Source organism: Trifolium pratense, linkage group LG7, assembly GCF_020283565.1.
Source record: "Trifolium pratense cultivar HEN17-A07 linkage group LG7, ARS_RC_1.1, whole genome shotgun sequence".
NCBI classification, from domain to species: domain Eukaryota; kingdom Viridiplantae; phylum Streptophyta; class Magnoliopsida; order Fabales; family Fabaceae; genus Trifolium; species Trifolium pratense.
This window is the reverse complement of record NC_060065.1, coordinates 2,234,498-2,262,453: the sequence shown is the minus strand read 5'-3', so window position 1 is coordinate 2,262,453 and position 27,956 is coordinate 2,234,498. Positions and strand designations below refer to the sequence as shown.

The following is a 27,956-nucleotide window of genomic DNA, read 5'->3' as shown; positions in this document are numbered from 1 at the left end:
TTTAGATTCGTAGTGATTTTGACAAAATTATTGTGTCAAATTTATTATGATTCCAAACGTGCATTTAGTTACATAGCTTCTATAAAATTATGACAAAAGTATACAACTAATGCATGTGAGTTTAGAGGGTCAAACACAAAACCAAACACATGCTCCAAGATTACATTTGAATTAACGTTAAATTATATTAAATTACGGTGAATACCACAATTTTAACAAAAAATACACTTAATTTAACAGTTCAATAAAATTACGATACCATCATGATCTCCATAATAAATTTACCTTATACCGAAACATAAACTAAGGATATTAAACAAATTTCACGGTAGTTGACATTTCACTCAAATTTGTTCTCATCCTTTGCATAATTGTCTCCAAGGTTATCATTGAGTGACAAATGTGTACATGGACCACAACGTACTTGTTACCTTTTATTTTCATTTTTCACACAAAATTTATTTTCTTATACAACATTAATGCACTAGATATTTTCCTTATCTTTTTACAAAAAAATTGCCTGCAGATATCATAATAAAACCAATCATCTGTAACATTATTATTTATTTATTACAAGCAAATGAGTATATATCTATCCTATTTTTATATTTTGTACGTTTATTAATTACATGACTTTTATGAACAATGAAGGCAACACACAAATGAATTAGAAAGAAAAAAACAGCAGTATGTATATGCTTTTTAATTTCTCTTTTCATCTTTATGGCAGTACACCTTTTCCAGAGATTAAGATACCTTTAAAATCAAAGTAGTAAAAAATGAAAAATATCTTTGGTAGATTTCATACAACAAACTCATGCAACAGATGAGTATTGCCAAACCTGTGTTGTTGCTTTCCTGAATCTGTGAAATCATAATCTTGTAAATCAGAAGCAGAAGAAGAAGAAGAAGAAGCCAATATTTGATTATTATGTCTTTTATGAATGGTATCATCAGATATGGCTAATACATCACTTTCACAGTTCCTCAACTCCAATGCAAGAGACACATTGTGGCCACCACATAACTCTGATAAATCATATGTGGCACTATCACAACCTATTTCTGAATAAAAGCCATTTTTCACGCTGAATCTTTCATTATCACAATGCAATTTTCCACTTCCACAATCCATCACATTTTTTTCTACATGTTGTTCTTTAGTGGAATAGCCTTGTACACTATCACTAGTAATAATTTGTACATTGTCCTGTGACTCTTCTTCTGATTTTTCATCAATTTCATGTTGAGTATAATTTCTTTTACCTTGGAGTGTATTATTTTCAGATGAAAAATTGCAGTTCATTTCAGAATCACCAAACTCTTCTTTGTATATTTCCTCAACCATTGGTTTCCAAAGACGTACACGTGCATTAATGAACCAATTCGCCACCTGAATAACGCGATAGCAACAAGTTGAAACTTGGTTGTAAGTTGTAACTTAGTACTTAAGTTATCCTAATCAGAAATTAATGAAAATAATGTAGTATACTTCATAAAAAATAAAGTAATTAATTATAACTAGAACTTTGACCCATGCGGTGCATGGGTCTAATTAGGTGTAATATGTAACAATAAAAAATAAAATATAAAAATTCAAAGAGCATTTTCAATAAGAGTAGTATAGAGAATTTCATGGACTAATTATTCTATATTTGTTTATGTGCTTATTTTATATTTTTTAAATAATTTTGGAATCCCATCGTTTTGTTCACTTATTAAAAAAAAATTGCTGATAACTAAAGGTTAAAAAATTGATGATAATTAAAGGTTAAAAAAAATTAAAGACATAATCAAGAACATAAACTTAAGTAGACATCCATAAATAAAAATTGTGATTAATTCCGCCGTTCAAATTTATTGAAAACAGGGTTAACATATTAGGATTCCTAAATTCTTTCATAATTGAAGCACATGTTTTAGCGGTTGAAAGGTTTTATTGTAAGTAAGGGATGCAGGATCGATGACAAATCTGTATTTTTTTAATATAAAGCTGCAATAAAAAGAAAGAGAAAATGAGAGGGGAAAAAATTTGGTTTAGGGTTAGCTTATGTTAGCAAGCTTATAATACAAGAGATTGTCGGTTTTTAATTGTTTAAATTGTGCAATGAAAATTGATGGTGCTTAATTGTCGTATGAAATCTTTCCTATGAAAGTTGATGGAGCTTAACACTTTGTGGACATAATTTAAATCACAATTGGTCTGCTAGTGCATATTGTATCAATTGATCATCGGTTAATATTAAATCTGCAATGTTAAAATCAAAATAATGAATGTGATTAGTGACATGACTATGGTTGTGTTTGGTTGTATTGCAAAAAAAATTGATTTAGCAGAATTGAGTTTGATAATAACTTTCCAAATTACACGTGATAATAACTTTCCAAATCTCACATGATAATTATTCTCTAAATTTATGATACGGTAGAAAAAAAATCATTGATCAGGAAAGACATAAAAATATTTCGTGATGAATAATATAGTCAACAATAATTTTGATATGATATACTTTTAAAATTGATGGTGCTTATCAATTATTGCACATAATTTTAATCACAATTGGTATACTTGCCATAGTGGTTGCAAATATTGTCTTGCACTGAAGGGTTGCGGGTTCGAATCCTAGTCAAGACAAAATTGTATTATTTTTTAATAAAAATTGCAAGATAAAATGGAGGGAAACAGGGAAAACAAATTAGGGTTTAGAGTTTGCTTGTGTATACAAGCTTATAATATAAAAGATTTGTACCTGATTCCTTGTCAAACCAGTCTGCCTAGCTAGCATTATTTTCTCCGAATCCTTGGGGTAACTGGTATCAATTATTAAAATAAACATAAATAGATAATATGATGAATGTAATATAATGTGACAACATTTCATTAATGGAACAAAATAAAATTGAGTAAAAGATTAGAGGATATTAATATTATTATAAAAGTAACACGTACGGATTAAGAAAATGTTCGAAGAGCCAAGCGCGTAGTATTGAGACAGAGTTCTCAGGAAGCCCTCTCTGAGGTCTCCAAGCTTGTCGCATGACACCAAGATGCTGAAGTGCCTTTTGCTTTCTAAGCTGTTGATCAACATACCGCAGACGAGGAAATCCTTCTTGTTCCCCAAGGCTCTTTTGAATTACTTGAATTTGGCTACTGATTGCATCGCGCAAGCAGCGAAAGTGGCGTGAAATTGTACGAAATGCTAGTGTAGTATATGGCTCGGCTGCACCACCACCAGCAACCATGTCCAAAGATGACACCACAATCTGCATCTGATTGCAGTAGTGTCGGTATCTTCTATCTACCTACAATAAGCACAAACAAAGGTTTAACTAAGAAAATAAGCACCAACTTTGCCATAGCTAACTATGTTTTCAATGTCTAAGCATTTTACCTCATCCAACATGGACAAAAGCTTGGTCTTCTTATCCAACAAATTTTGTCTTTCTGCCGGAGATAATTCGCAAGAAGGATTGGAATTAGAATCATTAGGGGCTGAAGATATTTGCACAGACTGACTAGTAGATTTTGCATCAGTGTCTTTGGAGTTATCTAATCCAATGTCACATATTTTTTCTTGTTTTTCCATTGCACGCTGCTTTCGGATTCGGACATTAACTATCTCATCAAGTAACTCCTGTGTAGCTTTAAGATATTGAGAGTTTAGTAAAATGTTAGGAAAAACTTGTGAACCCTGTAGGCATTGATTTGAGGGGTCAGCGTTGCGAAAACTGTCCCTTTTGGTGATGTCATGAAAGCCTCCAGAAGATATAGATGCCATACATTCAACATTTTTCTGTTGGATTTATCTCCTTTTATTTATTTATTAATTTGAATAAGGGACAATTACTGCTAAGTGCACATTGTGGTAATTATCCATTAAGCCTAAATTGTGGTCTTTATTCTTTCCCTAAAATATAGTAACCGCCCATAAAGATAGTGTGGCAGTTATGATTGCACTTAAGATAATTTTGTGATGGACAAAAATTATAAATAGAGTGCAACCCTTGTTTTGGTTCCCTAAGCCTCATATCTCTATTCAGTGACTTACACCATCTAAGAGAGATTGTAGAAGGTTTAGAAGAGCCTCAACAACCTCAAGCAAGATCAATCCTCAACAAGAACAAGTTATAGCAATGGCGGGAGGTATTTCGGCTATTTAAATTCAATTTTGTTTCCGCTGTTTAAGGTTGAATTTCGTTTATGAATTAGTAGAAATTCTTACATTTGGTATCAGAGCCCTATTTGCCTCTGCCTTGCAATTTCGTGTTCTGATTATTGCGTTTTTAATCCATTCTAAATTTTTTGATTTCATATGTTTGTAACTATTTAATTTATACACAGAGAATCTTTTAAACCATATAGAAATAATTTCGATTCATGTGATTTAGAGTTAAAAATAGTTATGAAATCAAAAGCTATAGTAATCTGGGTTTTGCTTGAATTCTTCATAAATTTCGATTTCAGATTAAGAGCGTTTTTAGATGCAGAGAAATATTGAATCATATGGAAATATTTTAGATTCATGATTCTGTGTTTAAAACATGAATTTTCGGTGTTGTTTTGGCCTGAAATCGTGTATTCCCGTTATGGGTCGCGTGGGTCTTCAACCGGGTCGTTCTGACCCGTCTGGAGGTTGAAGATGACAAGTATATCATATTAATCAAAGCTGTTATTATAAATATAAAATAACGTATAAAATTTCGAAACGGATTCATGCGTTCTAATGGTTGATACGTTAACCAACTATGGAGAGGATGTGGGTTCTATTCCACCTTTTCCATTTTTTTGTGAAATTACAATTTTAATAAACAACCTTGATTAAAAATAAAAAACTAAGAGTTTTTGGACCCTGCCAGTTTCGAACCGGGAACCTCGCCCCCAACAAGTTACCAAACTCCCTCACCACTTGGCTGTGCATAATATTTAGAATTTAATTGCATTGATGTTGTATTTATTTAGGATTAAAGTTCTGTAACACTTGACAATGCAGCTAATTCATTTATTTTACGCACTTAATTGTTATTATTCCATGGTTAATTTTTGTAACCAACTCAAGCATGATATTTAAGTTTTAATCATGAAATTATGTGCATTAAGATTAATTGGTTACATTTTGTGCAATTGAATATTATTAATTAAATGTCAATATGATTTATATAATTTTAATTGATTAAGGAGTAGCCGCAGCATCTTTAATTAAGTAAAATTATATATTAAGAGTTTAAAATCATGTTAGTGACATTGGTTGTAATTGACTATATTGAACGTAGTAAATTTTATCCCACAGGAATTTTTATTATGTATGTATGGTTAATTAGGATAAAATATTAAATTATATTTTCTAATTTACCCACAGGGATTAGAAAAGGGAACATAATTTGATAGTTTTATCATTAAGTTATATGAATCTAATTGAATAAAACTTTAGCCCACAGGTAAGTTTTATGTTACTAGGTTCATAGTTTGAAACATGGTTTACATTGGTAAAACATGATACTATTTGTTTGGTAGTCTCGATTTAATTATAAGCATGTAAATTTAATTTTACAGCTATGCAGCCTATGAATTTCTCTGATTTAAGTGTGAAATTCCCAAACTAAAGGATGAAAACAATAAGGTGTAGAAGGAGATAGTTCTTCTTCATTTATCAATGATGAATATTGATTATGCTATTCGGAAAGACGAACCATCCCCTATTACAAAGGCTAGCGTTCGGGAAGATGTCGATCTTTATGAAATGTGGGAGCGATAATCGTCTCAATGTGATGTTCATAAAGACCAACATCTCTGCTAGCATTAGTGGTTATGTTAATCAGCATAATGATGTTCAAGCATTGCTTAAGGTCATTGATGAATATTTTAAAATGTCATATAAGACACTTGTTATCACCTTAATTATGAAGTTTTCATCAATGAAGCCCGTCGTTCTAAAATGTGTGCGTTAGCATATCATGCGAATAAGGGATATAGCAGCACAACTAAAGACTCTTGAGATTAACATGTCAGAATTTTTCCTTGTGCATTATATTTTGAGCAGTTTTCCATCCCATATCAACCGTTCATAATTTCTTATAACACACATAAGGATAAATGGTCAGTCAATGAACTTTTGACCATGTGTGTTCAAGAAGAAGAATTATTGGTGATGGACATCGATAAAAATGTTATTATGACAAATATGGGAAATAGCATGATCCTGAAAGGTAAATGAATTTCATTTGTCTGCTTTGAGTCTAATATGATTGATGTTATTTATAACACATGGTTGATTGATTTTGGTTCTACAATCCATGATTATCGAATACCTTACAATGTATAATCAGCTTAAGAAAAACGCTTCCAAGTGAGCAAGGCATCTATTTAGGAAGTCAAGATGCGTTCACATATAGAGGCTGTTGAAACATGCAATTTAATTTTTTCAGTAGTGGCTTTGTTTTAAATTTGAAAAATACTTTTATTTATATTCCAAGTTTTTCTAGAAATTTAATTTCTATTTCAAGGCTTGAACCATTGGGATATTCCATTATTTTTTATAAAACGTCTTTCAGTTTGTTTAATAAATCTAAATTTCTTGGAAATGATGTATTATCCAATGGTCTCTTTTCTCAATTAATTTTCAAATTGATGCCACTAATAATGTTATGCATGTTCAAGTTGAAACTAAATGATGTGTTATAAATAAGGAATCCTCTATTCTGTGGCACCGGAGATTAAGATATATCTCCATTCAGAAAATTAAAAGACTAGTGAATTCAGTACTTTAAATTTCACTAATTTTTTTAGACTTGTGTAAACTGCATTCAGAGAAAGCAGACTAACACACATAAGAAAGTGCTAAGAGGAAAACTAAAATATTAGAAATCATACATTCAGATATATGTTGTACGTCCAGACATGGACATACAAGGTCCGAAATATTTCATCTCCTTCATTGATGATTACTCACGATATATGTATGTCTACTTTCTTCATAATAATTATGAAGCATTGGAAGCCCATAAAGTTTTAAGGCTGAAGTAGAAAATAATGCGAAAAGCAAATTAAGATCGTGAGAGATTATAGAGGTGAAAAATATTATTATAGATATACTGATAATGGACATAGTTAGGAGTATGCGTAGCAACTTCAGACTTTCAACGTCATTGTGGAGCGAAACTCTTAAAACGGTAGTGTATATATTGAACCGTCTTCCAACTAAGGTTGTCCCAAAGACACCTTTTGAGTTATTTAAAGGTTGGATACCGAGTTTGTGTCATATACGCATTTGGGAATGCCCGTTTGAAGTAAGAGTTTACAACTCACAAGAAAAGAAACTAGACCCTATGATTATAGGTGGGTATTTCATTAGATATGCCGAAAAATCTAAAAGGGTATTAAGTTATATTGTCCATCTCATAGCACTAAAATTGTGGAATCAAGAAATGCAAAGTTTCTTGAAGATGACTTGATTAGTGGGAGCAATCAATTCCAGGACATTTGTTCTGATAAAAGTAATATTGATGTTGAACCCTCTACTTCAAGTGATCAATTGATTGTCATTTGTATTGCCCCTCAAGCTCAAATGGGTATTAGACAGTCAGTTATTAAAGTTACACAAGCGGCTTATAATAATCTAGTAAATGAAGATGTTCAAGAATTTTTTGAAATTATTGAACAAAATGTTGAACCAACATTATGAAAGATTACTAGAGAAATAAAGTCAACTATAGCTAGTGATTATGTGGTATATTTACAAATGTCGGACTATAATATTGGTGCTAAAAATGATTCTGAAACGTTCTCACTTGGATGTGAAAACTGCATTCTGAATGGAAATCTAGAAGAAAAGGTTTACATGAAATAACCCGAAGGAATTTCTTCTGGTGGTGATGAGCTTTTGGTATGCAAGCTTAAAAAATCCATATATGGACTCAAACAAGCTTCCCTTCGGTGATATTTGAAATTTTCATGGTGTCATCTCTTCATTTGGATTTGTAGAGAACATTGTGGATCAATGTATATACCAGAAGGTCAGTGGGAGTAGAATTTATTTCCTTATTTTGTTCGTGGATGATATTTTACTTGCTACTAATGATAAAAGTCGCTATATAAGGTGAAACAAATTCTCTCTAAGAGTTATGATATATAGATATGAGTGACACTTCTTATGTCATTGGGCATTGAGATTCAAAGAGATAGAGTTCGTAGAATTCTAGATTTGTCATAATAGGCTCATATCAATAAAGTCTTAGAGATGTTTTAGATGAAATGTTGTTCACCACGTATAGCATCCATTGTGAAGGGTGATAGGTTCTATTTGGACCTATGCTGAATAACGATTTGAGAGGGAACAAATGCTTAATATTCTATATGCTTCCATCGGTGGAAGCCTAATGTATGCTCAGGTTCGCACACGGTCTGACATTGCATTTGCAATTGGAATATTAAACAAATATTAGAGAATCCAGATATGGAACACTGGAAAACTGCAAATAAAGTAATTAGGTCCTTTCAAGGAACTAAAGACTACATGCTTATGTATATACGAACTAAAATTTTAGAGGTCAAAGGTTACTCTACTTAAGAGTTTGCAGGCTGCGTTGACTTAAGAAAATAAACATCCGATTACATTTTCATGTTAGTCGGTGGAGTTGTTTCTTGAAAAGACGCAAAACAGACCTTGACCGTCACTTCCACAATGGAAGCTGAGTTCGTATTTTGTTTGAGACTACATCACATGGTGTATGAATGAAGAGTTTCAATTGTGGGTTGAAAATTGTAGATTCAATCTTTGACCGCCAAAGATGTATTGTGACAATTCAGTTGCGGTTTTATGGCTAAGAATACCAAAAGTGAAAGTCGAATTAAGTATATCGACATTAAGTACTTAGCCATAGAAGTCGAATTAAATATATCGACATTAAGTATTTAACCGTAAGAGAGCACATTAAGGATCAAATAATTGTTATTGATCAATCATATTAGTACTGAATTGATGATTGTCGATCCTTTGACTAAAGGCATGCCATCGTAAAAATTTAAGGATCATGTAGAAAGAACGGGACTTGGTTCCTGTATCTGATTTTCGTTATAATAACGATTTTTGTTTTATGAAACTCTATATATGATATATTCTCATGTTTTAAGTTCTAAAGTGTACGTACACATTTGATTTTGAGAAATATCGCTTAAGTTTGGAACCTGAATAAACATAAATGTTGTGAGTTTATTCATTAAGTTATATTTGGTTAGAGACTCGTTACATTGTGATACATAGAAGATAATACTCGATATTATAGAGGACCTATCGCTATGATCCATGTGTCTTGTTTCTTATTATTGTAAGTGAAAGAATATGTCGACCAAGTGGGAGAATGTTGGATTTATCTCCTTTTATTTATTTATTAATTTGAATAAGGGACAATTACTGCTAAGTGCACATTGTGGTAATTATCCATTAAGCCTAAATTGTGGTCTTTATTCTTTCCCTAAAATATAGTAACCGCCCATAAAGATAGTGTGGCAGTTATGATTGCACTTAAGATAATTTTGTGATGGACAAAAATTATAAATAGAGTGCAACCCTTGTTTTGGTTCCCTAAGCCTCATATCTCTATTCAGTGACTTACACCATCTAAGAGAGATTGTAGAAGGTTTAGAAGAGCCTCAACAACCTCAAGCAAGATCAATCCTCAACAAGAACAAGTTATAGCAATGGCGGGAGGTATTTCGGCTATTTAAATTCAATTTTGTTTCCGCTGTTTAAGGTTGAATTTCGTTTATGAATTAGTAGAAATTCTTACATTTTCAACTCATCATCATTGGATATTGTAGTTCCCTTTGGGAGACAAGCATTCATAAGCGAAACAAAACCGGTGTCATGATACTGATATTGAAATGGAGGGACAGATGCAGTAGAAGGCAATAGTGTGCCAAGACTAAGAGATAACTCTTGACACTGCATATTTTGCTCAAAATCTACATTAGAGTTGCAACCATTGGAATGTGTATCAATGGACTGCATAGTCACTGTGTCACCCATAGCTGTGATAAACTTAGCTTCATTTTGTCCTGCTACAGATTCATTGTAGTAGTTGTGAGGTACCAAAGGAGGATTCGCAGTGAACATATCCGTATAGGACCCCGAAGAGAATGAATGGTTGGGATACATTGCAATTTGCAAGACAAGATGAGTACTTGTTGGGAACAAGAACCTGAATTCAGCTTGATATCTCTTTCAATTCTTAGAATCGAGAAACAATTGGCTTGGCGATGATGAGCTCAATACGCAAAATTTCCTACAACAATGATTTTCAATCAAAATCTCATTACTATTATTATTGAAAGCATTATCGAATTTTTTAAACACGACCAAACACGTAAATTAAAGAAGGCATAGCATATAAAAGGGGAATGCAATTTAAACCATCAAATACAAGGCATTGGTTTACACATGATGAAGAATTGGAGTGCTATGGTCATGATTTCTGTCTTAGCAGCTGAACCTGCGGAAAATTTCTCTAACATATACGAACAAAATTTATGTCTTATCACCAAATGCAAGGTACTATCATTGTCTTGATTTTTTAGTTTGAAAAGAAGTTTTCTAAAACAGTCGTAAAAAGGTTTTCGAGTTCACTTGTGCTTGACCTTCTTGAACTCAACCCGGCATAGCATTTATCTCATTGCCTAGAAGGCGGATCTTTAGGTTCGATTGCACGAACACAACATTTATCTATCAAGCTAAATACTTTGCAGCTGTCAAGATTGGGAGGAGAATTTGACAAGCAACGACTAGGCCGGAAAACCATCAATTCCACTTGTTCAATACACACAATTTCCCTCATGAAACATGATTTGTAGCTGGTAAGGAAACTAATTATACAAATGCTCAAAGAGAGAAAGCACCAATCAATCCAGAACATAACAGATAATCATAAGGAAAAATCTAACACTAGTTACAGTACCTCACTCATTTACATTGATTCTCAAATTAGAAGAAAGGAAAAAAAATAAAATTGAACACAAGCTACAATACTATACTAACTACTACCTCATGATTATTATTATCAATGAACATGAAATACAAAAACAAATAAGATTAAAAAGAAGGAAGAAGAAAGAAATACCCAAGACAAAGTGAAAGACATAGGCAGTGGTGAAGAGGGTTTAGAGCAAAAGAAGAAATATACGAAATAATACTAATCCATAAATGGAGTTAGAAGAAGGCAAAGACAAATGGCAATCCCAACATAAGATATGTTTTTCATTACAAACAAATGACCGACCACCTTATCATTGGAAGAACGGTACCAACCAATTAAATTAATTAAATATTAAATCACAAAACTTACTTGCTTGCCAACACCAACTACTACCACAATTTTTTAACATGTACTGTATCTTTTGCGTGCAACTGCATAGATTAATATTTCGAACTGGATAGGAGCACAAATGAGCGACAAAGCTCTCCCTGCTTTTATTCTAAAGCTTGAATTCGAACTCAGAATCTCTGATTAAGCATAGATCATTACCATGTCATATAATTTAGATTATTTTTTAATGTTAAGATTCTTAACATGAAATACAATGTACTATACAATATATATATTGGTGAAAAGGAATAAATAATTAGTAGTAAAATTAAGAGGCAATGATTGTAGAGTTTGTCACGTGTGGTAAACGGCATAAGAAAATGGCGGGCGTGTGGATTGAGAGGCGGTGGTTGTTTGCTTGAAATAAAGGGTTGAAACACTAACCACCAGTTGGTGGACCTGTGACTTGTAACCGTTCTTAAACACCAACTTTAAACCATTAAGCATTAAATAATATCTCTCTCTCCTTGATGCAAATTGTGGTTGGCTTCATTCGGTATTAGGAGTAGGTGAAAGTGACAAATTCACGCGTTGGTCCCTATATGCTTCTTGTCTTTTATCACAACTGCAACTCAAAGGATAGATGACTACGTTAACTTATACCAGCAAGCAGGTTTTGTGCTCATCCATACACAATCTACTCTTAATTCTTTACTGTATATTTGATTCTTCTGTCACAAGAAGAATTATAAATTAATTGAGTGAATTCACTCAAAAAAATTGATTTTGACTAAAATTGAGATGAAGATAAAATTATTTATATTTGGATACTGATCTTATTTGATTAGAAACTATTCTTCTTCAATACGGTACCGGTGAAGCGGCTCCGTACCTGCAGACATTCTGATGCTCAAGACAATAATATTTGCGTGAAGGGAATGTTTTAAAGAGTGAGTAAAAGTATGCGAGTCTTGTGCATGAGAAAGGTTCATATAGTCTTCGCGCAGAGCAAAGACCGTTAATGTAAGGACGGATACGACGTCCTCGCCATTAATGACCGTCAGAATAACAGCTGAAAAACCATGATTAACAGTAAATGTCAATCATTCCAATATCGGCCGTTATAGAATGTTGACTTCATTTACCATTGGGCAGAAGAGTGTGACTTTGGGCCGACAACATATTGGGCCTAGCTCGACGTGTAAATGGACGGATTCTACATGTGTTGGGTAGGCATGGCGATGAGGGTGGATTTTGCATTTCTCAAACTCAAACCCATAAAGTTCGGGTTTCCTCGAACTCGTCCCAATTCTCAACAGGTATGAAAGTAAAACCCAAACCCTTACCCAACGGAGTCCGGGTATCCCATTTTGCCTCGCTTCCATATGAAATTGGTTAAGTTTTGGTAATTTTTTTAATAAAAAAGTTGTAAAAGCTGAAAGCTATTTTTTTTTTTTGACAATAAGATTTTTTTAAACAAAGAATATAAATAGTAAAAACAATTTTATTTAATACTCAACTTAAAAATAAACAAAAACACATGAATATAATTTAATATTTTATTTAAGCATTTATAATTCAAGAGAGATAAAATGTAATTAGATAAAAGCGAGGCGAGTTCGGGTTCAGTGTGAGCGTCAATGTCTCCATTATCTGCCCCACCACATCTTTTAAAATTGGGAAAAACCTAAACCCGGACTCAATCAAATTGGTTTTTACCCCATCAAAATCGGGGCAGGGCGGATAGCTACCCGCGGACATGGAGAATATTGCCATGCCTAGTGTTGGGCCCGGTACAAGAAGTTGTAAGAGACGATGAAAGGGAGGTTGGAAAGGAATATACAATACAACTGAGGAAAAATTCAACAAAGATGTAACTTAAGCTGCATACTTTGGTTGTTGATGTGAAGTTACTAAAATACGGAGTACTTAGTTTTTTCATTTGTTGAGATGCAATTATTGTAAGTGGTGATATTTAATAAAGTTTACTTTTTTTAGTCAAAAAAGTAAATGAAGTGGTAATATTTAATAAGGAAAATGTTAACATTGTATGTATTAAAAACCTTATCAAATTAGTGAATGTAATGTTTTATGAGATTAGTTAATGAAGTGGTTGAATAATTATTGAACCTTGCATATGAAGTAATTATTGTATAGTTTTGGTGCTTAGTTTGGTGTCAATGTAAAACATTTTACACGTTAACCAATTATATAAATGATGATGATGATGATTATCATTTGTATGAATACTATTTCTTTATTTTTGGAAGAAATAATACTAATTTTAACTTAATATAATATAGACAAGAACAAGTATGAAAAATAACTATCGTATTTATATATATAAATCCTAGATAGTTGTGGAATTGCCTATTTAAACTCTAATCTACAAACCAATGAAAACTTTTCATTTAGTCACATCATCCACTTACATCCATTTAATGTGCGGTACTAATTGTAATAATTATTATTATTATTATTATTATTATTATTATTGTTTTGGGTTATTATTCATTTTAAATTTTTTTGTTCATTTTATTATTTTGTGTATTTTATTGTTTTTTTTTCCAAAAAAGTTAATATTTTTGCTAATAATTTTTTGTCCAATCTTTGTAAATATAAGGAGATGGTCGATTGTGAGGACTACTTTCTGATGTTAGTAAAAAAAAATTAGATAAAATAAAATTTACTAATGGTTGTTATGCCCTGTATGATTTTTATCATATTCGATATTTGAGTATGAGTTAAGTTGGTTTATCTTTGCTCCAATAAGTTTCAAATTAATATAAATGTAAAATTCGATAATACAATAGTTTTTTGGTAAGAGATAATAAAGTAGTTTATCCAACTCAGAATCATCCAATGAGATTTATAATATAAATAAAAACTTATGTTTCAACATCGATTGTTTTCCATGGTCAATTATATGTTGTCATTTCCATAGTTATTTTGAAGAATGAGTTAAAGATATAATAATAGTTTTTACTAAGTTATACACACTAATTAGTCTTTTATACTATATATTGAATTATAGTGTCCAATTAAGAATCAAATGCACAGTGTATGAGTGTGACCACAAACCGTTTTCATAGTGACATGACAATTTATGGATTACCAACTTATTTTGGTAGATGCAATAGGATCCATGGTAGTCTTTTCGAAATGTATAAACACATCTTTAATATCTATATTATATTTACATAACTTTTTATTATTATTATTATTATTATTATTATTATTATTTTGTTGCTGTTGATGTTATTATTATAATTTTCATAATACTTATTGTTTTAATTTATACGAATAATTTTTTAACATTATAATATAAAATACTGTATAATACCCGTGCATCGCACGAATGTGAGACTAGTATTTAGTAATTTAGAGTTTCACTTATTTACCAAACTAAATTATTTCAAATGATTTATTATATAGATTAACACCTGTTGAACTCAATTATTTGTTTATGAATTCTCATAGTGATATATAAACGGGTATAAAATAGATGACACAACATTCCTATACATAATTTTTTTCAAAAAATTTAGCTAGAAAGCCAAAATTGTTGACCTTTATAAATAAATTGTTTATCTTGCAAAAATGTGTAAACAACTAATTAAAAAATAAAATAAAAAAAATAACAATGAACGACGAAGAAGGGTTTATGGATAGTAGCACGTTGAGTTGCTGAATTGGAGAAAATGTTGCTTCGGCGATTGCCCTGGATGGCGGTTTCAGCTGCCAAACCACTTCCATTGCATTCATTCATCGGAATTTTCACTCCCATTCCAAACAAACTCACTTTCCCCCCTTTATCCTTCTGCAGCTCCACTTCCGAACTCAACAATCTCACTCACCATCCTCAGGTAATTTCATTTTCACGCCATGCTTAGGGTTAACTCATTCTTCTTCCTGCAACAGTCTCACTTTGTTTGAGTCTTCACTTGCAGGAACACGAAACAGATAATCGTCGCCCGCAGCATCTGAAACCTGGTCTTTATCTCGTTGGAACACCAATTGGAAATCTTGAAGACATCACCTTCAGGTACGTACGTACGCAACATGTTTGTATAAATAACTCAATTAACTGTTTATTTATAGCTCCATGGATAAGCTATTCTATTTCTATAACAAATTCAAACTATTTTCATATATAAAGTTATAAGCTGTTTTCATAAGCTATCACTTATTGGAATAAACTGCAAACACCTTATGTGCATCATAAGTTGTTTTCATAATCACTATTGCTATGCTAGTAGACAATTTCTAATAATTCAATCCAGAAAGCTCTTAGCTCATTTTGATTCACGTCATTGTTCAGGGCTCTCCGTGTGTTGAACGCTGCAGATGTTATACTATCCGAAGACACGAGGCACTCTGGGAAATTGCTTCATCATTACAATATTAAAACACCTCTTGTAAGCCTCTTCCTTTTCTTTTCACTCTGGGATATTGCTTTTTAAAGTTGCATTTTACATTTTCTAATGTTCGTTTCAAGATTTTCAGATGAGTTATCACAAATTTAATGAATCACAAAGGGAACAACTTGTGCTCAGGAGGTTGAAACAAGGTGAAATTGTGGCACTTATAAGTGACGCTGGAACTCCGGGTATCAGTGATCCTGGCATGGAGTTGGTAAGTGTGCAGTGTGCTGCTATTTCTGTGCTTGTTTATTCTTATCAATGCTTCTTTTCATTTCATAACTTTATGCTTGGTGATATTAATGCAGGCCAAATTATGTGTTAGTGAAAATGTTCCTGTCGTTCCAATCCCTGGGCCATGTGCTTTGGTATCTGCTCTTTCTGCCTCGGGTTTATCAACCGATGAATTTACATTTGGTAATTAACTGACTGAACTATAATATAAATGAAGTTTTGCATGTATGGACCTAAAGTGATTGCTTATCACATATATTTCTCTAGTTGGTTTTCTTCCAAAACATTCGGGATCAAGAAAGAAAAGGCTCATGGCTTCGGCGGAGCAGACAGCAACACAAATATTTTATGTCCCCCCTCACAAGCTTTCTCAGTTTCTTGAAGAGGGTTCGTCAATTTTTGGTGATACAAGGTACTGAGACTTCACTTTACCCGTAATCGGTAATTGTGATGTTTTAACTTATAACTTATAATGCTTAGTTTGATGAATAGAAGTACTATGCTCTTGTCAATCTTTACTTTAATCACTATCATTCTCGTCTCCCGCTTTTATATTATTCAGTTGAACAATCCTTTGATTTGTTTGTTTATTTTGTGAAATATTAATCATTGACATTGTGTATCATAATCTGTTTGATTGGTTTATTATTCCATCCCACTTTGAATTTTAAACATTAGTTGCAGCTGTGATACGTATGTTTGTTAGGGAAGTTGTATCAAGTCCTAGATCGATTGACTCTTCAACTTGATGATATTGCAGGAGATGCGTGATTGCTCGAGAAATGACCAAGTTTCACGAAGAGGTGATATTTGTATTCATCCTACTTAAGTCAATATTTGGTAGTTTAAAACATGATTAGATAGCTTTAAATTTTTTAATTATCTTATTTTTGTCGTGGTTGCTGTTGATTCTACTACTACTACTGCTCATTCAACCAGTGGGAATAAGGACAAAGAGGTTTTTAGTGTTTTGACTCCTTATATGGCCATACTAACAGAATGAGTTAAATCATATCATAGCAATGGTGTCTTGTTATAGCCTTCTTTACCATCATGTCTTGTTACAGCTTGATTTTTTCCGTGATTGGGAGGTCATGGGGTTAGGTTGTGAAAGCATTCTCTTGTTAATGTAAGGTAGGGCTTCCTACAATAGATATGCAATAGTTCTATCTCTTTCTTGGATCCTGCCATGATGGGAGCTTTATAGGACCAAATGACCAAATTTATCTTTTATTCTTTAACTATGGTTACTGCACTTCAGGATTTAATTTAATCAGCATATTCTCCTCAAGAATAGTGAAGCTGGGAATTTGTGATTTTGGGTTTGTAACTTCTTGGGCATACCCCACGGAGACTTTATGCTAGTCAGAAAATAGCATTGATTATGTTCGCCGAAATTTCTTAGTAGTGTATCCAATGAATATACATCACTCTTGAATTATTTTAATTGAAATGGATATCACTTATGTAGTTTTTAAAGAGGAAAGCTATATCAAAAATATTTTTCTGACATGAAAAATAGTTACATGATGGCAATTGGCAAAGAAGTAGGCTATAATAAGGCACCACTATTATGGTAAACTTAGTTTAATTCATGTCATAACTCATTAGTGCGGGCATATAAGAAGTCAAAACACAAATGACCTCTTTGTTCTTATTATCATAATGTTCCCAAGGATACCACCTGTTCTTAACAATTTTTTTTCAACTGACACAACGCGCTTCACTTTTGTAGTTTTGGCGCGGTACTCTCGATGAAGCCACCAAAGTATTTTCTATTCGTCAGACAAAGGGAGAACTTACTATATTGATTGAAGGGCAAGCAAATTCTAAAGTTGAACCGCCGTCAGACATCGAGCTTGAGAATGAACTAAGAGAATTAATTGAAAACGGCGAGAGTCTTTCCACGGTAATTGCTTCCTAGTATAGACATGTTCTATTGTAGTTCTTGTAGAAATTTGATTAAAAATAAATAAATAAATCAAATTATGAATATGATGATATTCATGATTCACCCAGTTCAAGCTAAAAAGATGGTATGTGGATTTCAACATACATGGATTAATGCAGCTCTGCTATCAAATAATGGGAAAATAATCATTTCGATGTGAATGTTGTTCTCACCTTAGTTGGTTTTGCCTGTTCATGCTAGTAAGAGAAATATTCCTCTGCTATAATTAAATTCTCATTCTCAACAAATTTCAAAATTCAGCCAGTCTACATTTTACTCTTGCTTTCTTTTATTAAAATTGAATTTTAATAAACTTGGAAATTGGCTTAAGAATTAAGATTATCTTAGACTTAGTTTGGGAGTTAGGAAGGAAAGAGAACAGAGGACTTTGGAGGGGTGGGGAGGAAGAGATTGTGAGTGGAATCCCTCATCTTGTTTGGGAGATAGTTTTTGGAGGGAAGGGAAGTAGATGAGAATATATATGGGTAATAGTTTATTTATTTTAAGAATATTATAAAGGCAGGGAAAATGTGTTGGAAATTTATTCAAAATCTTCAAAGTCGTTCCCAAATGCACTTTTTGAGTTCCCACGTATCTTAGGGTTTTAGTCCAATGAAGAAAACTAAATCCTCATGCAAATGGGAGACTACTCTTCCTTTCCTCCTCTCTTTCTCTTCAAAGCTCTCTTCTCCCTGCTTCTCCAAACATGCAAACCAAGCATATTTTATCTCTAGGTTTCATCGATTCATTCTTATTAATTTGTCGCAATTCATTTTTTCCACTTTATCATGCATTTGTTAATTTTGACTGCTTGTTTTTAGGCTGTCAAATTGGTTACTGAAAAAACTTCCATGAGTAGAAAAACTATATATTCACTCGCGTTAAGAAAATTTGGGAAGCAACTTGAAGTGGAAGATGATTCAAGTTAGTGGCAGATTCTTCCGGAGGTAAGTTTGATATTACTGTGCTGGTGTTGCATTTCTTCCATGCCAATTTTTGTTAGTTATTGTTCCCTTAAAGCAAAAAGCACTCTGTAATTAACAGAGACAGGCATCATGTAAAACAGTAGAAGTTTCTGTTGCTCAATCCTTCAACTAGGATGACAGCAGGCTTCCATCGAGAGGAATGTTTTACCACCTGTTGTTGAACAACTGCTGATCATGAATGGTTGGGTTGGTGTACCAGCATTCACATTGTTGCCTTGGCTTCCCATGGTTTAGATCTTGAAGGCACAGTCGGCAATAGGACAACGAAAATGACTACTAACTTGATCAATTGAGATGTAGAAATAGAAGAAGTGCCATAGAGTCTTGGGTTGTTAAATCCAAAAAGGAAAAACCTAAGATGAGTAAACTACACTCCCACATATTGTACTCATCGCAGATGTTCTTTCCCCAACACTTGACTGAGAGTCAGTCATTTGGTGAGATTGCCATTAGCGTAGTTCCTTTGACTCTCGATCTCCGAAATTGTCTGATGTAATTTAAGTCGGTATATGTTAATAGAAAATTTAAAAGAACAAAATGAAATAAAAATGCATACAGAGGGATAATTACTCACAGACACAACTCGAGCCTCTTCATTGATATATGTCGCGTTAACTTTCTTGCCCAATTTGCCTCATCTATCGATGAGAATCACATTTTCAAATGTCAAAGATACATAATACATAATTTTGTTCAATACTCCCCACAATATCAAATATAAGCAAAAAAGTATTTGTATCCGATGGTCTAAAATATAAACAAATTTAATTACTTTCACTCTATTTAATGGATGTCATTCATAAAATACTCACAATTGATATAAGTTTTATTTTTTAAGACTCTTTTACTCATGAAACAGATTCTCACGAATGACCCTTTTGAGAATGCACTTATTTTTTATGAGATCAAGAAGATTAATTACACTTAACTAAATTTTTTAATAAGTTACTTTAGCATATAATCAAGAATAATATAGGCGAATCAAGTGACAAAAATGAATTAATCCTCTACTCATTTAGGCTGAATTATAGTAGTAATTACTTGCCTTCTCCGTCTATCCTGTTTGTGCAAAACCTATCAGAAGGGGCCTAAGTCTAAAAAAAAAACAAAGCAGATATCAAACTAGGGGTAACATCCCTAAACATCAGCTAAAAGCAAAAAAGCTTAAACAACCATCATAAGTCCTTAAACTGAGCTTATGATCGCGCCCCATATTCGCGAGAGCACTTATGAGATTGTTTTGAAACAATGTTTTATTTACCTGCCCAGCCTATATTAACTGCATATAGACTTTGTTGTTTTGCTTTCTGCTGATGTCAAATGTTAATTTCAATAATTAATTTAGTGAATATCTTTTGGTCAGTTGGTCTGATAACCGACAGCCAAATAGCAGAATGTTACATCCGTCAATATAACAAGTTCGTATGCATGGGTTCTAAACTTATTGTAGTCCTTCCTTGATAAACTTTTGTGAGATTTTATATTGGGCCTAACTCATCCTTACAAAACCGGCTTGTAAAGTGAGGTTTGCCCAAGCTATATAAACTCTACACATGGCATATCTCTAAGCAATGTGGGACTAAATCCACCCTTACACACCCAACACAATGAACATGTTGGAGGCTGCAATGAAGGCAACCCAAATGCCGCAATTAGACGGATGGGGGCGGACCGCAATGAAGGTGGAATTTCCAACACCCCCCTCACGCTCGGGCCCAATGGGCTTGAAACGAGGACCATCCGGGAAGCCCAACAATAGATCCGTAACCTCGGGAAAAGGATTCGCTCTGAGGGCTGGGCACGGGGTCCCAGTTTCGAACCTGTCAGTTGTTGGTGGACTGCTTGAGCTGCTTCCGCGGCGAGAGCGGGTCGCCGCGTGCCGGTCGGGGGACAGATTGCGCGAGGGGGTGTGTTAAGAAGTTCCACATCGGTTGTGAGATGGCCTTGACAAGTGTTTATAAGCAAGTGACAATCCTCACCTTACAAGCCGGTTTTGTAAGGATGAGTTAGGCCCAATATAAAATCTCACATTGTATCAGAGCCTATCCTAGATCCATTTGTTGTTTGTTGTGGAGACCTCCCATATTTGGGGCACCCGTTGTTGTTGATTCTACGTTCCAGCTTGTTCAGTCCTTCCCACATTGGCTAAAAATATGGCAAATATAGCCTTTATAAGTGTAGTGCAAACCTCAACTCTCAAGCTAGTTTTTGTGGTTGAGTATTGGCCTCCCAAATTCTAATAATGTTTTTTTTTATAACATTATTTACATATGGCCCTTGATGATGTCAAAAGTCATTCTTTTATCAAATGCATAGAGCCTGCTTTGCACACCCTTGTTTTTCAAATACAAAAGGTTCCCATCATTGTGCAAATAACACCATTCTGTTTCATAGTCACTTTAATTATTAATTAGATATTGTGTAAATACATGGTTGTCCAAACCTGTTAGCATTTAACCTGTTCTTGCATGCACCCCTTGCTTGAAAGATAAGATTATAAATTCCAATATTTTTCCCATACAGGCATACACTTTATTTTTATCTCATCAATTCTTTTCCATCACATTCCTCACCTGATCTCTTCCGTATGGAAAGTGAATTTAAAAATAATTTCGGAGGTAAAATTTCTCAAAAAATTAAATTAAACGATAGACAACTTTATATACCAGATGAAAATATATGTACAAGGTATTTGGATTTGGCAATGAAGTTGCAATCATTTGTGTAATTAAATGGTGAAAATTGTAAACAGGGAAGTTGGCAAACATGAACATCCATTCCAGAGAAGTGGACCCTGGAAACAGCTGCTTGTATGTGGACAAGACAACCAAATGAGACGGGCGGTCGGGATCACGGGTGCTACACTGAAACATGTCATGTGTATTGTTATCTCCCCTTCCCTCCAAAAAAGGTCCCACGTTTCTCTTCAATCACCTTGATAACAAATTAACAATAACTCAACTCCATAGTCCATCCATCCCAATAATCTCAAGATAGCAACGCCTCAACTACCCTCTTGCACATGCCACCCCACCTTTGGAAGAAAAAAACAACAACCCTGTTGCTGTGATATATAATCCTTCTAATTCCTAAGCATTATTGTACACCACTGTTTATTGCTGAATAATTAATTAATTAATTAATTAATTAATTATCCACTTTATTTATCTTATTTACACTTGGGTCCTTCCAAATTTGTTTTGTTTGCTATGCTGCATTGATTCATTACATGTCATCCTTAGTGATGACGGTGGAAGGTTGAACAAAATCAAATATACGTTGGCCAGTTGCTAAGATTCGGCGAGGGTCGAATTGCATCTTCATGGCATTGAATTGGGTCCACTTATCTCCAAAGTGGTCCATCCAATCCTGTAATGTTGTGTAATGGGGCAGGTACTGTTTCACCTTCATCTCTGAATCATGGCAGAATCTCATAATCTGACGGTTCTCATTAGTCAGGTATTCCAGTGTCTCAGCATCCAAAGCTGATCTCAGAAATGCCACCAGGTAAAACACCTCCTCGTCTGGTGTCACCACCGAGCTCCGATGGTCCCACCTAAACACCAAAATCTATCTCATTAAAATCATGTTTTGGATTTTTCTTTTCATACAAGCAATGAATGATATGCAAAACGGTAGTAGAAGACAGTAGTTGTACATTTACTACTCACTACGTTGTTAACAAATGGTTTGACTTGTCAGGCCAACGTGGCATCTGCATGTTTTATTTTTATTTTTTTATACAAAGGAATTTTTTTTCCTCAGATTTCTTTATACTACACCAGAGGGGAGTGTATATATTTAAATCTCTTGTGAATATTTCCTTTATACATGTGTTTTTAAATAATGTAGGAGTTTGATAATTCCTCAGCCGACAACAAAATGTAGAAAAAGATAAATTACTGTATGATTTATGTATTCATATACTGACATGGACATTGGTTGTTGGGTGCACATACAGTGGTGTCAAGGGAACTAGGTTTTAGTAGGAAGACATCCCTACCATTCCATTTCCAGGAGTAGGTCCCAATCCAAGATCTTCTGACAGCAGAATCTTCCCATTTGGATGATCATGGCCGTCTGTTTTTTGTTTGCTTCTGGTCTAAGCAAAGGGAAAGAAAAAGAGCAGCATTTCCTAGCTGGCATATTGGTACAGATTTTCTTTACAACACTTGTATCTTAATTTAATCTCTTCCTACTACATGCACATATTGCTGTGCATTTGTTATTGTTCATTTCCACTTGGATAAGTATTCTTTAGTCCAAGCTACAGCTTATTCTTTTATCAAGTGAGCTACATAGTTCTTCACTACACTCTATGATGATCTTTATAAACAAATGTCACCTAATTCTTGAATTATTGAGACCTCACTTAGTATAATGCACATACAAACAAACACATACGTATCCATATATACATTATCATTTGTTGAATCTTCACACACACTCACATTATCATTAATTACCAAAATTATCGGCAATATTATTAGTTGTATATATTATGGTGCACAAGCACAATCTCTCTCTAAGATAAAAAATACTTCAGTATCCTCTACTTTCTCTCTTTCATACTTATAGTATATTTTAAGCACCTTAACAATGACACCTAGAGAGAAGCTGTCAGCAACAAATATGTAGTTTATGAGACGAGTGGATCTATATGACTAGGACATGCATGAATACCATTTTTATTATTTTTGTCGAAGCATGAAAAATGACAAGTTATTAAGCTAATATATATGGATCATTCAGGAAATAAACTTACTTGTTTTTGTTCATAGGGTAGATGAGAATAGGCCCACTTGTCTTATTTTCCAAAATGCCCTTGAACACACCCTTGTCAAAATCTTCTATCCTTGATTTTGGAACAAAAAGATTGAGCCATGGATGGGAGATTTCCCATAAACCCTTGGATCTAAGTTTGAGTTCTGCCTTATGTACACGATTCAGAAAATCCACATAAGGCACGTCCGTTGTGAACACTGATGTTGGTATAAAATCTAACTTTTTTAATAGACCTTGTATTTCCTGCACCATAAAATGATGTTCACACAATATAAATCATTAAACATATCTTTGTCTTAGCTAATGCAAATACAATATAGAACAATCAAAATTTAAAACCACAAACAAATAAGTCTATATTTTTTAATTGATATACACACTAATCTACTTACAATAGAAATGCTTACAAATTAAATAACTATGAATGAAAATGAAAGCTGCTAGTTAGCGGCTGCTTTTGTTGGGATGAGCCTCTTTATATTACTTAATTATCTTTTGCATGGATTGAGGGAAGCTAAAAGCAAGAGAATAATCTAGTAGGCTGCCTGCGCAGTTTAAAGTTCAAACTAAAATCTGTCATGTTTTGTCATGAACACATACGGGGGGCAGAAAGTAATTCCAGTACTTTAATTTAATAAAAAGTACTATTATTCACATATAGTTAACTAACTTAAATACCATAAAATTACTATACTACTAGCTTTCCATCTATAAGTTATACTTATTATGTTAATATATACTAACCAACATCATTCCTTCATGTTTGTCTGTTTGCTTTATATATATTTTGATTTTTCATTGGAGGAGTTGAACACACCTTGTCACTCTTATATATATTTTTTTAACATTGTCGACACTCTTATATGTAATAACCATGTAATTTAACCGTTAAATAATAATAGTAACAACCGAAAGCAATGGTAGTTACCAGTTACTGTCACACTAGCAAACAAACAAGGGTATATGGTGTGTACCTCATCAACAGAATCAGCATTTCCTTGGTGGTAGTTTTTGGTAATTTCTAAACAGTACAAAACACCTCCATCAGCATTAAGCGAACTGATTTTAACAGGATTACTTGGTGAAAAGAAAGAGGACCTCCAATTATTGATGAGTCCTTCATCAACTATCACAAAACCTTCAACATAATCGAATCTTTGGCTTGCTGGTTTCCCATGCAGTGAGATAAGAAACTCCTGGTCCTTACTAAAGGTTGAAAAATTTGAGTACAAAACTCGTATCCAACGAACCTGTAGTTAAAAATATTAATGATATATCATATGCAGCAGTATCATTTTCAATACAAAATTTCGATATTTTACATGTTTAACCGGTGTACTTAGGGCACTTATAAATAGAACTTCTACATTATTAAATTTAAAAAACTCATCAATCACTGTCATAATTTTCCTTAATTAGCCTGTAGTCAATAGTTTGTTAATTAACCGAAAATAAATAAATTTAGTTGGCCCAGTTGCTAGCAGATGAGACGTAAACGAGATCAATCGCCATATTTGTACTATTAGAAATTAATAGGGGTGGTTACCACATCATGCCCTTGAAAACGACCCTTTCTAATTAGGTTTTTGCTGATGTGAAGAAAGATTTTTTAGGAAAGACATGTCATGTGCCACAGCCACACCATATATATACCTATTTATTTGGACTTGTATATATATACTATACCTTCGAATTATTACTCGTGATATCAGATCATGAAGTACTATATACATAGGAGAGAGATGTACATACTCTTTGAGGAGCTGGTTGTAGAGCAATTCTAGCTCTTGTGATTATCCCAAACTGTCCAAGACCACCAAGAACAGCATGGAATAAGTCTGAGTTACGTTCTTCTGAACACGTCATCACCTCACCCTTTCCTATTTCACACAAATAAAGTACACACACCATGACATACCAATAAGATAAGAGAACACTATAGTACTAAAATTGATTAGCATGTCTACACCAAAGACAAAAAAGGAGAGCTTCATATGTACTCAATAATTAATCAACATATACTATGTCACAGCAATGGCAAATAATAATTGATGAAATAACACTAACAAGCAATTAAGAAATTAAATTACCTGTAACAACATCAAGTTCAAAAACATTGGAAATTTGAGGACCATAATTGAAGGTTTGACCACTAATACCAGCGTTGGATAAGGTACCACCCACAGACAAATACAAGTAATCAGTCCAAGACATAGGTGCTAACCCATACTCCATTGTTGCTTTCAACACATCTATCCACAATTCACCACCCCAAACATCCACATACATTTCTTTCTCCCAAACTTTAGGACCCTTAATTCCCTTTCCCATTTCAACCACCACACCTTTCATTCTTGTATCCGCTTGTCCATTTATTGAGTGTCCGTGTCCTCTGGCCGACACCGCAAAAGGCGGCCACTTATTTGCCGCTTTAACCACTTTTACCACATCATCTAGCGACGCTGGCCGAACTACGGCCAACGTCGTCTTCTCTCCTCTGCTGCTTAACCTTCCAAAATCGAATGAAACTGCTTCTAACTCCGAAGCCTCCACACTCACTTCACCTTCAAGTCCTATGTGGAGAATCTCCGTTAAAGTTGGCTCCACCGTTAATGCAACCGTTAAAACTAAACAGCATATGGCGAATGATAACAGAATAATAACGAGTAGCTTGTTCTTCATGGCTTCCATTGATATATTCTTTATTTTCTTGAAACCGCTATAATATGTACACTACGTGCATGTGCGCAGCATATGTAATTCATGTGTCTTTTAGAAAAAGAAAATAAAAAGATATATGAAATGTTGGAAAGGTCCAAACCAAAAAGAACAAAATCTTGTGTTGTGTTAACGTAAGGAAGATTTTCACTTTAAAGATTTTGTACGCAATTTGCAGAAAGATAATGATTCTTTCTTTCTTGTTGTGTGTGTCCTGATTCCTCCGTTCGATCGATCTATATCATCACTTTCTTCTCTCTAGCCAGCCCCTCACATTTGTTTCTTTCTTCACTTTCTTAGTTGAATGAATATACAAAGATAACTGCTAGCTAGGGAATCAACGTAGCTAGCTAGAGCTAGCGAGAGAGTATTTTTTCTTATCTATCTTGAGGAACAATAGTGTGTGAGATAGAAAGAAGGGAGTGTGCAGAATGAAAATTAGAAAGTGCGTGAATGTGATTACTGTGTGTGTCTCTGATTTGAGATACAAAGTCTCTCAATTTATAGTGACATACAACAACTACCAGAACCTCAGAAGGGATAGATAGCTCATCACCTTCAATTTGGAAAGGTACGTGGGTCAAGCCACCGGACCCGTGCCTCACATTTTTAACCCAAAACATCAAGACATTAGGTTTATCAGTCATTTTATTTATAAAGTGCTCAACCTCTATTTTTTTTAAAGAAATGTAAAACTTAACACACAGTGGCTGATCTAAACAAAAATGTTGGGGTGGGCCAAAACGGTGTAAAATTTGTTTTCTACGAGAGTTAAAAATGTATAAATCGTTAATCTTTACGAGTTTCAATAACATATTACCGAAAGAGAAACTAAAGTAAGATAACACCTTCAACTTACATTTTTATTCAAAATCAAGAGAAACTCAAGAAATTATAGATGCCATATTTTTCTAAATTTTGTTAAACTTAGTTCCCTAATTACAAAAACATTGATTTGAAGAATTTTCTTAATAGAAAAAGATAATTCAATCTTAAAATTCTTAAACCATTAACATTTGAATATGTTGCATCCTTTAAAAAACAAAAATTGACCGCAACTATTATTCTTGATTTATTATCATTGTTCGTAATGGAACAAGATTTTCTGCTGTCAAGTTTTCACGCGGTTTCACGTTGTTTTTAATCAGGACCGTCCGATTTAATATTTATGGTTAAGATTGATTTGTACTGATTTTATTAAAATGCAATATGAACCGACCGATCTAAAATAAACGGTTGAGATCAACAGCAGAGAATCTTGATCCCAAGTTCAATAGGCGAAGCAAAACACCAAAAACTAACCAAATCAACATTCTCTCATTTTCTTCTAGCTAGGTTCTCGTTCTTTTCTATATTCATTCATTGGCAAATATTAATTAATTCTATATAATAATAGCTTAAAATGGAGGTGTATGTGTATATGTCTGCTATATATGCTAGCTGTATATAAATAATCATAACGTCAAAATCACTCAACTATGTTCCAATTTCAAATGTGAAAGCTTAGCAACACCCAGCTCTCAAGGTCCTGAAAATAAAATAATATACAAAATCTAAGGCTTAGAT

At 33.5% G+C, this 27,956-nt stretch overlaps 3 protein-coding genes across 10 annotated transcripts; 1 reads left to right on the top strand and 2 right to left on the bottom strand.

The window, feature by feature from the left end:
* Positions 1-466: 466 nt before the first annotated feature.
* Positions 467-11,548, bottom strand: LOC123898580 (BEL1-like homeodomain protein 7). Of its 2 annotated transcripts, none has more exons than XM_045949570.1 (6): positions 11,335-11,548; positions 9,786-10,278; positions 3,393-3,791; positions 2,951-3,303; positions 2,751-2,811; positions 467-1,393 (listed from the first exon to the last, which is right to left on the bottom strand). In XM_045949570.1, exons 2-6 carry the CDS (start codon positions 10,149-10,151, stop codon positions 803-805), a joined length of 1,770 nt encoding a protein of 589 aa, XP_045805526.1. In that variant the 5' UTR covers positions 10,152-10,278; positions 11,335-11,548; the 3' UTR covers positions 467-802. The 2 variants fall into 2 exon arrangements, with proteins under 2 accessions (XP_045805526.1, XP_045805525.1); XM_045949569.1 differs by lacking the exon at positions 11,335-11,548 and adding an exon at positions 11,110-11,283.
* Positions 11,549-14,761: 3,213 nt separating this feature from the next.
* LOC123897135 (ribosomal RNA small subunit methyltransferase I) lies at positions 14,762-23,196 on the top strand. Of its 7 annotated transcripts, XR_006804834.1 has the most exons (11): positions 14,905-15,161; positions 15,246-15,340; positions 15,617-15,713; positions 15,802-15,930; positions 16,025-16,133; positions 16,218-16,362; positions 16,711-16,753; positions 17,686-17,859; positions 18,723-18,848; positions 21,640-22,394; positions 22,740-23,196. XR_006804834.1 is itself a non-coding variant. In XM_045947639.1 (10 exons), the coding sequence occupies exons 1-9, from the start codon at positions 14,997-14,999 to the stop codon at positions 18,828-18,830; spliced, it is 1,065 nt and encodes a 354-aa protein (XP_045803595.1). In that variant the 5' UTR covers positions 14,794-14,996; the 3' UTR covers positions 18,831-18,848; positions 21,640-23,196. The 7 variants fall into 7 exon arrangements, 6 of the variants coding, with proteins under 6 accessions (XP_045803599.1, XP_045803595.1, XP_045803598.1 ...); XM_045947639.1 differs by having other exon boundaries at positions 14,794-15,161; positions 21,640-23,196; XM_045947637.1 differs by lacking the exon at positions 21,640-22,394 and having other exon boundaries at positions 14,900-15,161; positions 22,849-23,196.
* LOC123897134 (cytokinin dehydrogenase 5) lies at positions 21,524-26,879 on the bottom strand. Its single transcript, XM_045947635.1, has 5 exons — positions 25,763-26,879; positions 25,425-25,552; positions 24,647-24,922; positions 23,653-23,915; positions 21,524-22,443 (listed from the first exon to the last, which is right to left on the bottom strand). The coding sequence occupies exons 1-5, from the start codon at positions 26,361-26,363 to the stop codon at positions 22,113-22,115; spliced, it is 1,599 nt and encodes a 532-aa protein (XP_045803591.1). The 5' UTR covers positions 26,364-26,879; the 3' UTR covers positions 21,524-22,112.
* Positions 26,880-27,956: the final 1,077 nt, after the last annotated feature.